The sequence below is a fragment of the Takifugu rubripes genome, chromosome 8, assembly GCF_901000725.2.
Source record: "Takifugu rubripes chromosome 8, fTakRub1.2, whole genome shotgun sequence".
Lineage (NCBI taxonomy): Eukaryota > Metazoa > Chordata > Actinopteri > Tetraodontiformes > Tetraodontidae > Takifugu > Takifugu rubripes.
Genome location: NC_042292.1, coordinates 15283278 through 15295668, shown reverse-complemented (window position 1 = coordinate 15295668; position 12391 = coordinate 15283278). Strand labels below are relative to the sequence as shown.

Sequence of the window (12391 nt, the reverse complement as noted above, 5' to 3'; positions counted from 1 at the left end):
CGATGTTCCACGGGACTAAATCAAAGAGGACTAAGTGATGGCCGAGTTGAGGTGAATTTGGTGGAAATGATCTGTTTCTCCAGGTTCCTGAGGTTTCAGCCATAAGTCCCCGTTAAACATGAGAAGACACATGACGCTCCAGCTGGGAACAATACGTCGGCGGCCGCCATTCCTTCAGGGAATTCCTCTTTCTTCTCCCGTCATGCCAATTTAAGACGTCTGCGTTAACGGAACGTAAGAAAAAAAACATGCAAAAAAATAAAAAAAATAAAAAAGGGGCTTATGTGATCTTTTAAAAGTCCTTTTTTAATTTTCCCCCTGCATACTTTCCATTTAAAATTCCAAACTCTGTCCAGATGCTTCATTTGCAGACTCTGCCCAGAGGTCCAAACAGTGCGGATGACCAAATCCCAGCTCCACAATGTGCATCCTGTTAGTCTCCAAACCTCACAAACACATTGTTATTTGTGACAATTCCCAAGTTGCTCAAGTGTGATAGGTTTGTTTCTCATCCACGGAGCTTTTACGAGCACAAACCTGGTTCTTCTCTTGGTTTTTTTTTATCTTTTATAAATGTGAAACCAGACCCTCGAAAAAATCTGTTTTTCTATTTAAAAAAAAAAAAAAAAAAAAGACTCCAGGGATGCACAACACATCCCTTTATTCCAACAACTGCTGTTCCAAAATACTCTAATTGACACTGAACTCGCCATAAACCAATCCGAACAACACCTTTTCCTATAAAACACAAAGGTTTGAACCCCAAGACCACTGTACAGCGACCACATCCTCCGCTTATTAAATTGTTTTTTCCCTGGAAACACTCGGCTAATGTTTTCCAAACCCCGTCTCCTCGCTCCGGTTTTCCTGCCTCCGCTGCGCCCTCCTCCACGTCGTGCCTCGGGGGGACCGGAGGGGTCCGCTCCAGATTGTCCTGGTTAGAAAGCCGCCGAAGCATCGACCTGGTTGGGGACCGATGGCTCCGCGCTAAACCACATTCTTTAAATTCCCTGTGAACAAGAGAGAGCGAGAGGACGGAGGTGAGGGGAGACGCTGAAGACACAGCAGCACATCTGGGCAGATGAGGAGGGGATGGCGGCATGGCAAACAGTGGACGGATGGAGATAAAAACCTTTGCATCAGAGGTTACAACCTTTAGCTGCTAGCATGCTGCTGAGCATCTTCACTAAACCGCTAGCAAATCCGCGGCGAGCGCAGCGGGGACGAGGTGACGCAGGGGCGGGACGATGTCCTGTTTGTTGACCAGTGGGGCGCTGAGGGGTTCTGGAGGACACCTCGGTCTATTTCGGAACCTCTGACCTGCTGTGTGGCAGCAGCAGGAGGTGGCGCTAGGGTCCACGCGCCGCGCAGTCACGAAACCGACGGAGCACCGGCGGCGACCTCCGGCCAGCGACTGGGGGGGGCAGACGTGGGGGCCTCGATCGGGGCAGGTGCAGGGTCGCCCGTCCCGTCTCCTTCGTGTCAACCTGCTGCTCTTGGAGCCGAGTCATCAGTTCATCGGAGCGCTCGTGTACTCCCAGGTAAGAATTACCGGTTTTGCCCGAACCGAGTCTGAACTCGCCGCCACTGGCAGCACAAACGCGGCCTAAAAGCGGACTTTCCACGACAATGCCAACGGCAGCTCAGCACAATCCTCTCTTTGTCTGCGCCCAGACTTTCCCTGGCAGCGCCACAATGGAAATCGGCAGTTCCAGCGCAACGTGAGTCACCTGCGTCTCCGTGTTTACGCAGGAAATTCAAAGATCTTGAAGGCAACGGCGGGACAGAAAAAAACGAAAGAAAAAAAAAGACGGGTGGAAAAACAGGAAAACTATTTCAGCAAAAGAGGAAGAGGGGGCGCACTCTTTATTCCTCATTTTCCTCTTCCTCGCCTCGCTTTTCCTGCTCATCCTTCATCCAGCCGATACCTGTTCAAAAGATCTTTGAAGCGACACCTCCGCCGCTTTGACTTTCCTTTGATCTTCCGGCCCTTATCAGCTCTGCCCAGCTCTCAGTTCTACAGTTACAGACGGTAAATTGTGGCAGCCTGACAAGGACACGCGAGGGTGTCTGATATTTACAGCCCGCACGGCGACCACGTGAGCGCGTGTGTGTGTATTTTCCCCTGTTGCGCACGTTGGCTGTATATCTGTGTGCGACGGTGTGTTATTTATTGTGTGCTGCCGTTGGCGTCAGCTCGGGGGAGGGGGGGGGGTGTAAAGATATGGTTGTATTTCCATGTTGACACAAATAACATGAAGTCTCACAGAAAGGCAGCCTTTCTACACACACACACACACACACACACACACACACACACACACACACACACGAGCGGCCTCTGGGGAAATCATGCCAGCAGATTCTCATAAAAACAGTACGCAGACGGCTGCAGTCGCAGCTACCAGTCACCCAATAAAAATCTATTTCTAATTAACGCGCCTCTTAACGAGCCTCGGCGCACGTGAATGACAGAGGAACCCTGAGGAAACACTGAGCAATTCTTGGCGTTCAGGTGTCTGATGCGTTGAATAAATGCTTGTCGTAGACGTGGGGAGGTGCACAAGCAATTTGGTGCTTTTTTGTTGATAGGAAAATATATTTAAATGGAACCTGATGCCTCGTATGTGATCTTAAATACCAGATTTTAGCTAGAACTTAGTAAAAATGTGATTATTGCTCATGCAGAGACACTAAATTCTTAAGAGAGATCCAAGTTATTATTTACTCTTTTGTCAACAAAGGCTATTGACAGCATGCTAAGCTTGCTGTGCACAGTTAGCATTACAATAAAATGGAAAGGATTTAGCATTACTTAGCATTATAATGCAGCCAGCACTACATTTATTTATGCATGTTCAGCATTTAACTTGTATAAATCAAGACAAAGAACGCAACGTTTGTGTGCTAATTGTTAGCAGACAGAAGCCTATCAACACCTGCGCAGAGACGGGTCTAAAAATGCATCGTTAATGCTAGAATGCTAGAAGAACCCGTCATCAAAGTAGGGGAGTCCAAAGAAAGGAAATAAGGCCCCTACCGCCCAGCTAACGAATTCAGCATCATGGCACAGACATACAAGCACGTGTGAAGTGTCCCAAGATTGGGCGCGTTTCATACACGGCCACAGCGTGTGTGTGTTTTGTGTTAGCTCAACCATATGGCATCGCTTCGCTTAACGAGAATGAAACATAGGAAGGATTCGGGAGGGGGGGGGGGGGGGTTACCACTTTAAGATACAACTCTCAGCAGTGCGTTGGTGTCAGCCCACAGCAGATGTGGGCACGTACTCACACGCCAAGCAGCGAGCGCCGCAACTGGGCACCCGTCGGCGTGGAAGCCGCCGCCGCCGCCGCGTGCCTCCGCTGTTTGGACGTGGCGCTGGTGATGATGTCACGCAGATATGTTCGCCTGGAGGCGCGCGTGTGTTCCAGGCTACCACGGCATCTGCGTGCGCTCGTTAAGTCGGGGTGTGAGAAGGAGACGAAATGTGTCTTTTTTCCAGTGGGAGACGGGACGAGTGAAGAAGGAATGTGGAAGGTGTGACTGGCGTGGGCGGGCAGGTGCGTCCGCGGATCTGGACGCCACAGAAACGCGAAAGGAAAGTTCTTGATAAAGCTTTTAAATCAACGGACGGGGAGGAAAACACACGGAGAGCAGCCGACAGTTTTTTTTTTTCCTCCCCTTTCCTCCATCCAACTATTCCCTGTCCTTTCTAATAAAAGCCATATGACTGGAAAATGTTGCGAACCCTCTGGTTGTGATGATTTAATACGAGCCAACATACCAACTGAATTTCAGCAAATAAACTCCCCTGTTTCCCGGGATTCAGAGCGGAAAGCTCAATGCTGTTGGGATAAACCGCCGTTTAGAGGCCACAGTGAGGTGACCTTCGGCCTGTCTGAGTTCATCCGGGCCCGGTTGCTAACTGATAGCGTGTCGGCTCAAATTTGTGGCCAAATATCTTCACCCTGACCTGGAAGGCTTCAGGAAAACACGGCCAATTTCACACAAGAGCTGCCTTTAGTTTAGCATCTAGCCACCGCTGCTACAACCTGCAGCCGAGGCCAGAACCGATGCTAAATGTTGAGCGTCCAAGTCCAGCCGCCGAGCCCAAATTTCTCCGATACCGCAGATTGACAGAAGAAATAGTAGAGATGGCCCTTATCTCGGCCTGCGAAGCGAGGATGTTAGCATAACATCCAAATCTGCAGGGAAAGTTTAGCGATGCCTGTGATGAATAATGGGAAAAAAAACAGGGTTTGGCTGCAACTTGGGCCCGGGCCAGGAACTTTTCCCTGGCAGGGTGAGAGAATCGGAAACTCCCGATGATCTCTGATTATATCAGCGTCGTCTAATGTACAGGCGATCTGAGGTATTGTGGGTAAAAACACGCTCAGCAGTGGGACGAATCTGCCAAACAAACAAGCGCTTGTTGCTAAAAATGCCACAGAGGAAGGCGAGGAGGATAATTCCTGTATCAAACTCACAGGATCAGGTTTCACCCGCAGAGAAAAGGGAATTTCCTGTTGCCCTGTGGTTAACGCCACAACGCTCCACATATTCTATATTTAAGGGGAACACAACGATTTCAGCCTCCTGCTCACATAAACAGCCCGTGTTCCTAAACATAGACCCTCCCCTCGCGTGCTGCTGACCTCACCGTCCTAGAATCACTCCCCCAGCTCTCAGTTCTTCACCTGTGTTTCACCCCGCGGGAGGATCTCTCCTGGGTCCCGCGGTCTGGCGGCGCCGGGCCCACAGCCGGGCTACGGACGCACAAAAAGGGAACAGACGGGGAGGACCTGCGGAAGGACCTGTGAACCATGCAGAGACTCACACACACACACACACACACACACGTGGGCATCCATGCAAGTCCCGACGCGTCACTCAGACACACACCTTTGATGGTGCTGACCACCTGGTCCAGGTGTTTGAGGTCGTTGCGGTCGGGCCGGCAGCTGGGGCTGATCTCCAGCGAGTAGTCTGGTCCGTACTCTGTAAAAAACTGGCACACACGGCAGCGATTTAGGGCGAGCTGGAGCATCTGAAGGCAGCATCTCTACAGTCTTCGGTGCAATTCCAGGGGTTTTTTTTTTCCCTCCCTCCTTTTTGAAGAATGCACTCGTTTCCCCACAAAATGGGGAAAACTCCGGTTGAACCTGACGGGATGGGTTTGGAATATGTACACTGGCCTTCCGGGGGTCGCAGAAAGTGCAAACCCATTCAAACAGCACCCAAAACCAGGAAACAATGAGTTTTAGTTCCTCCCGACGAAGCCAAAGAAAGTGGATTCTTCCCCCTTTCTTGGCGAGCTCCCACCCCTGAACTGGGAGCTACGGTTCCTCCTGCAGGGATGAATCCACCTCTGGGCAGAGATCAAGCAAAACCCACATATGTGCGAGCAGCCGCGGGGCCTCCGGGCCTGCAGACGTTAGCACAACAAGGTAATTACGCCATATAACAATGGAGCCGTCGCAGGAGAAGACATCTTTGTTGGCTGCTAATGTACCCCCACAGTGCGCATGCTAGCAGAGGAAACTGGGAGTTTCCCAGGTGGATGATTCCCACAAATACATTCCTGGAACGAGTCGCTACAAAAGCAGGTTTTCAGACCTCAAATGTTCCACTCGGGGGATTTACCCAGCAACAAAGCCGAACCCGCATCCTAAAAGGTAAAAAGACGACACAGAAGACGCTCACAGGATGGTCTGGGACGATTTTGGAATTCCAGAGCCTCAAGGCATTCCCTGCAGCATCGGGCAAATTCCAGGGAGCAAAACCAGACGGAATAAGAAAAACAGGTGGGAATCCAGTTGGAGCGGGAGATAGACAGGAGGGCCCGGCGCTTGAGAAAACACTTTCCCCCAGACTCCGTCTGGCCGCGGCTTAGCGCCGTGACGGCAAAACAAACTGGAACGCCGGGCCCGACCACACGTGCGTCAGTCCAATCGCAGCGACTGTTGCAGAAGCCGAGCAACTCGGCGCCGACGCCCCGAAAACGGAATGTTTATGTTTAAACAGGGCAACGAAGGCGGGAGCAGCAACTCTCCATCGCCTCCACAGGCAGAGCGCGGTACTACACAGGTTCTATGCGTTCCCAAAGGACGCGGGGGAGAAACGCCAACATTCCCACAACATACGTGGATTACATCAGAGCAGACGTTTGGCTCCGCCCGCCTGCGTCGCCTGGACGGGATGTGCCAGAGTCTCGGGGATGGAGACAGACGGAAGGCTAATTTCTCCCGTGACCTTTGACACGGACGCTCCAGCGATCAGTCGCTGGTTCTACTAACATGGAAAACACGGCGCAGGTGACGTTACATCATTCTTTAAAGAAGTGGGAAGGGGGAACACGTCTTCATCTACCTCAGGAGCACCATCTTTGACATTTAACATCTACCGGAACTGTAGGATGATCACCCAGTGGGATGTGTGGACGTGAACAGGGACCTACAGCTCTAAGGATGCCGGAGCCTGGCGGAGAGGAAAACGTCCCCGGGAAACAAATGTGTGTCTGAGACCGTAAATATTTTCAACGGGTTGTGAAAAATGGCCTGATGAGGAGATTTCAACGTTTAGGAAGGAGAGGTGGCAGGATTTCAGATGGGAGCCAGCGAGAGCAGGTGTTTGGAAAACACACTGGACTGACGCGGCCGTCAGTTACTCTCCAGCGTTTTGGGGGCCTCGTCAACTCCCTCTGCCAGGACGAGCGCATTCGGCTGCGCTGACGTTTCCGGCCATTCAGGCCGCGGCAGTGGGAGCCAACGCCTCCCTGACGGCGGCGAGGGGCAGGACGGGAAGTGGCTGCAGACAGGAAAAAGTGGAAGTTGGAAGCAGAAAGACGGAGCGCTTCCCCGCTGCCAATCTGGGACCAGTGACGTCCTCCCTTCCCGTGCCGCTTAGAGACGGAAGCATTTGTACGGACACGTGCCTCTACGATGACAGACGGGCGGCGGCGCTGTCAGCCATTGGACGGCGGGCAGATCGTGACGCAGTTCTGACCAGAGCCTGATCCGCAGCTCTGAGACAGGACAACCGACCCACAACAGACAATGCAAAACCATCCAGGATGGGCGGAAAAACAGTTTTCCGTGCGCGAAGACCGCCGAGACAATGATGGGAAGGTCCGATTTACTGCGCTTGTGCGTGTGTGTTGGTGTGTGTGTGTGTGTGTGTGTAGCACAGCGGCTGCTGCAGGAAGTCTAAATCCGTGGTTTATTTTTTATTGAAGCAAAGCGGCTGGGAGGGACTCAGCTGCCAGGGGGAGAAAATTAGAGGCGAAGGGGTGTCTGGGGCGGAGCGAGCGGCTGAAGACGCTTAAATGGACGGCTGTTTACCAAAGACGTCTCTGTTAAACAGACCACCGGCGTGGAAAACTGTTCGCACCTATTAGGGCTTTTTTTTCCCACCCTGGTTACATTTCCACTCATCGGTGCGCTAGTAGAGTAGCATGGTAGTCGCTGGAAACAATCTCTTGATTAGCGCGCTAACATTTAGCGCCGCACGGGCGTGGGAATCACTTTTTTCCTCTTTCCTACACCTATGTGGTTACTGCCAATTAACCTTTGACCCCTGTGGTTATTTTCAGCACGCGCTACGTGGCTGCCGTCTGATTTGCACAAAGATCACCTCCACCGTCGTCACAATGAGAGGTCGGCCGAGGTCAGCTAGACGCTAACAGACAATGCAACCAGCGTCGAGAGGTTAGCGGCTGTTGATCGGCGGGCTCCGTTCCGAGAGGTGTCCGTGTTTTCTCAGATATTGTTTCACGAGCACGACAGGAGCAAAGCTATTGTGTTGGTTATCTGACACATCTATTATATTTTGTCTAGTAATCAGTGAATATCGCAGCACGATTGTCGAGGTGGAAAACAAATATTATAATTGTGCATTCCCCAAAAGGAGCCGGCGCACTCAGAAAAACTACAAAAGATCCCAAACCAAGTCGAGCTGAGCAACACCAGCTAGCACAGATGCTAACCGACCAGTTCCCAAAAACACGACCTTCTTCCTCCCCAATGAAGGAAATTTATCATCCAATGAAATAGAAAAATGTTGTAAAACAGGCCCCCGAAAACGAACGTGCGCACTCATGTGGGTACGGAGCAAAGCAGGGGACACACACAGGCAGAAAACAGGCGCACAAAGGTAGGTTTTGTTCTTTTGGGTTGCTGGAACTTCAGCTTTACTTGGCCATCATGGATAAATGCCCCTCTTATCTAGCACAACGGGCACAGATGGAGCCATGAACACGCACGTACACACGCACACACACACACACACATACACACACACACTGAGAGTTAACCACAAAAATCAAACAGAGAGCAACATATTCTAAGCCTGAGAACAGCCAAGAGAGTAACGGTGTCATTCTTTAGTAATTTCAGGGACCGAATATGAGTATGTGTGTAGATGCACGCATGCGCGCATGTGTGTGTGTGTGTGTGTGCGTGTGTGTGTGGGTGTCCTCTCGTTTTCATCATCTGTGGCAGCTGCCCGCACGGATACATGCCTTGTTTTCAGTGAGTGCTTCTTAATGAGGTTAAAGGCTATTTAGGGCCGTCGGACACTGATGAAGAGAAACAAGAGGTACCTTTATTGTGGTCTCACACACACTCACACACAGTTATTCATTACATTTGACAAAGACAAGAAAGAGACCCTTTGTGTGTGTATGTGTGTGTGTGTGTGTGTGTGTGTGAGAGAGAGAGAGAGGACAGGTCCACTGATCGGGGATCTGAAAAGGACATTAGATCCTTAAAAAAACGGAGGTTTTTCAATGCGTTTACCCAACTTTCCACAGGTTGGTTGAGTGAAACAGCAGCTCTGCGGGTACCAGGTAAATACCGTTATTACGCTTTCGTGCACCACGTGGCGCCTGCCCTCCTTCACTGTGCACGTGGATGGTGTATTTGATCAAGCCGTTCACTTAATGAGGGAAAACGGCCTCTCCTTTCTTTAATTAGCCAGTCTGGAGCAGATTGTATTCTCTGCTACGTGTGTCTATATGAAGAAAATAACTTAATCTCCCCCCGATGAATCGTTTGACTTCAGGTGAGAATCAGACGAGTCTCATCCAGGATTCAAAACCTGCATGAAACTGACATACAAAGTCTCAAAAGTTCACCTTAATCCCAAATAAGGGGGGATAAATGGGACTTTGTGCTGGATGAGGCCGACTGAGAGGAATTGTCAACACTATTAGCCTCCTCCCTCACACACACACACACGGGTCGTCATCAAGAGACAAACGCCTTTATTGAGAAGCGGGCGGCCATCTTTGATTAGACGGAGTGACTCAGCAGACGGAGAACACAAGAGCGTATGTTTGTGTTTTTCATGTGTGTTGGCCGTTTCATGAATGAGCTCGCTTGTGCTCGCGTGGGACCGTGTGTGTGACTGGCTCAAACAGCGGCGAAGTGTGTGTCATCCTACCTCGTGGTCTGGTATCTCAGAGGACAGGGACTTTCCCAGCACCACCGCCGTCAGGTAGGTCCAGCAGCGCGCCGTGTTAGCTAGGTTATAACCCCCTGGTAACGAAGAGCAGACATGAGCCCAAAACCACTGATAAGACAAAGTCCAACGCGACAGAGTGAAGGAAATGGTGAAGGAGGAAGAGGATGAACAGAGCCAAGAAAGAGAGGACATAATAGAGGGAAAGTATGTAGGAAGAGAGCTGGGATTGTATTTGAACAAAATGGCTTTATTGTGTCGTAGAGGTAACGGCTATCATCTGGCCAAGGCCTGGGGTGGGTCTGGATCCTTGTCGTGTGTGTGTGTGTGTGTGTGTGTGTGTGTGTGTGTGTGTGTGTGTGTGTGTGTTTAACAGCTGTAATTTTAATAAAGCTCTGGATCAAACCCTCACAAACATATATTGTCAATCGTTAGAGAGCTCGCTAAAGCTCGTTTTTCGAAGACTCACCTCCACCCAGCAGCAGCGTAGGCAGCCGCCACCCCAAGACGTACTGCAGACACTTGCCCACGCCCACTGGGGTCATGTTAAAGGAGCACATGGGGTCGCCCGCCATGGTGTCGGCGCCCAGTTGCATCACGACGGCCTCTGGGTTGAAGTGTGCGTACACTTCCTGCATCACACTGTGGAAAGCACAGAAAGGCGCGGCGATGTGATTTGTGCACATTTGAGCTTCTTAACGATGGCGTGAACTGCGCAGGGTGTCGTGTGGAGACTGCAGTTCCAGCTCTGGCCACTAGTGGTTTGGTCCATAAAACACCTGGGTACCTGCAAAAAATCTGGTAGTATCGGTCATCCTTGATGCCGTCCTCCAGCGGCACGTTGACGGCGTACCAGCGGCCCTTACCGAGCCCTGTGTCACACACGTCACCTGTACCTACAAACACACACATTCACAGTATTACAACCGTTTTAAAGGCTACAAACTTTCATCTTTAAGCCCAAGACTCACCTGGGAAGAACCCCGGAGAGAACTTGTGCAAGGAGACGGTCATGACCTTGGATGTGAAGCTGAAGGCATCTTCTACGCCTGCAGGAGACAACAGGTTTTAGAACAAAAGCTGTCAACTAGATTTGATTAGGAGTTTATTTAGGCGCGCACCATCCCCATGATGCAGGTCAACGTCCACATAAAGGACTCTCTCGTACTTTTCCCTCAGTCTGAGAATTCCCAGTACGGCGTCATTCACGTAACAGAAGCCTGAAGCCTCGTCCCTGCAGACAAGGGACTTCATTTATTAGCTTTTTTTCTCCAATTATCTTAGAAATGCTAACATTTTCGAGTTTTCCCGTGCATACTTTTTAGCATGGTGCCACCCTCCAGACCAGTTGATGGCTACATCACACTTTTGGTCCAGAAGACTTTGAGCTGCTGTCAGCGTAGCGCCCCCCACTGCCGCTGCATAGTCAAATATTCCCTCCACCACCGGACAGTCGTAACCTGCAGACACAAGAATAAAAAAAAAAAAGGTAATTATGTGGAGTTAGGATGAATAATATTGAAAAAAGTGAAACATGATAATGACAAAATCCTAGGCTGTTGAATAATTGAGGAAAAGGTGGAGTGGGTTGCGTTGGTGACAGGAAGGATGAGCCGTAAAGTGGCAGGCAAAACACAAAAGGAGGAAGCAACACACTGATCCGGGGACACAGTGGAGTGGATGAATGGGAATGAACGAAAAGAGCTGATGCAGAGAAAAGTTAGACAACGGTTTTAAAATGGACTTCCATCTATGAACAATAAACAAGACAGATCTATCTGAAGGCATACACTGTTAAACATATCTATATCTTTACTTAATGAAAAGACATGGTGAAACAGATTTACACGCGCCTTAACTATTAATATAATGTAATAACATATAATGCTGCCATCTGCGGGACACTGACAGGAACTGCACCCACTACTTCGACCTCGTTCCAGTTCAACTTTTTTTTGTCTGATGCTGAGTTAAATACACAAATTTCACTCTTTTTCTTTGTAAACACGACATTAAATCTCAGAACAGTTATAGTCATCTATCAGTGATATAAACCGGCAGGGAAAAGCTTCATATTCTCACCGAGGCCATAGTCGGCTGACTGGGGGTCATCGTTATCGCCATCCTGGCTGATCTTGTGAAGGTGTTCCAGGTAAGAATCAGTGTGGAACTTTGCCATTTCCTCTATCGTGGCCAGCTCAGGTTTAACAATGCTGAAAAAATATTACACGCACTTACATGCATGCATGGGCATCCGATTTGGATCACGCATTTTCAATTATAAACTAAGAATCTCTTGAGAATCTACACAGACATTTATAAACTGCGTTTCATTGTTTCACATCACTTACTTCATGTGTTCAAGGAGTTCGTAGGCTTCTATTAGTGAGTGTACCATACTCGCCTACAAAATATCGGGGTGAAAACCATTAGATAAGACACAGACGAGATTAATTTGGCAATAATCAGAATATGGCTTTATCAATAGTACTGATTCCAACTCACCCGGTTTGGTACTTTGGATAAAGAGTCACAAGTCTGGATATACTCCGGACTAAAAACATAGGCCACTTTGCGTTTACTGTAGCTTTCGTCATTACTATCTCCGCTGCTAGTCATTTACAATAGGTAAAATAAAGATAAATAGACCTAAAATTAAGCTAAAACAAATTTTCACAAACGAACGTAGCTTTCTTCCGAAGTCCGGTGTCACACCGTCAACATTCCCACCGGGAACATATACTCAAAGCTTTGTTAGCTAGAAAAGAGATGTGTCCTATGTCCACTTTAGTGTTAAATAAAGTTCTAAAAATGTTTATGATTTTATGAAAATATTTTTAATGAAAAACAAATGTAAAGTCACTGCAAATATTGCATTCATTGTTGTAGACAAAGATAATTGCAGCGGAAGAATTGACTGTGTGGAACG

General features: G+C 49.3%; 1 protein-coding gene across 2 annotated transcripts; it reads right to left on the bottom strand.

The window, feature by feature from the left end:
- Window positions 1-288: 288 nt before the first annotated feature.
- hdac8 (histone deacetylase 8) lies at window positions 289-12184 on the bottom strand. 2 transcript variants are annotated; one of them, XM_003966848.3, is made up of 11 exons: window positions 11968-12184; window positions 11814-11866; window positions 11545-11675; window positions 10781-10922; window positions 10584-10696; window positions 10434-10511; window positions 10250-10358; window positions 9932-10104; window positions 9445-9539; window positions 4906-5011; window positions 289-1010 (listed from the first exon to the last, which is right to left on the bottom strand). In XM_003966848.3, the coding sequence occupies exons 1-11, from the start codon at window positions 12079-12081 to the stop codon at window positions 988-990; spliced, it is 1137 nt and encodes a 378-aa protein (XP_003966897.2). In that variant the 5' UTR covers window positions 12082-12184; the 3' UTR covers window positions 289-987. The 2 variants fall into 2 exon arrangements, with proteins under 2 accessions (XP_003966897.2, XP_011604923.2); XM_011606621.2 differs by lacking the exon at window positions 4906-5011.
- Window positions 12185-12391: the final 207 nt, after the last annotated feature.

Bases quoted from the DNA above. Each gene is read 5' to 3' on its own strand.
- hdac8 (XM_003966848.3), bottom strand. From the start codon at position 12,081: ATGACTAGCAGCGGAGATAGTAATGACGAAAGCTACAGTAAACGCAAA. The intron at 10,697-10,780 runs GTATGCACGGGA...CCTTGTCTGCAG, and splicing joins GGGTGGCACCATGCTAAAAA to GGACGAGGCTTCAGGCTTCT. The intron at 10,359-10,433 runs GTGAGTCTTGGG...GTGTGTTTGTAG, and splicing joins CTCTCCGGGGTTCTTCCCAG to GTACAGGTGACGTGTGTGAC.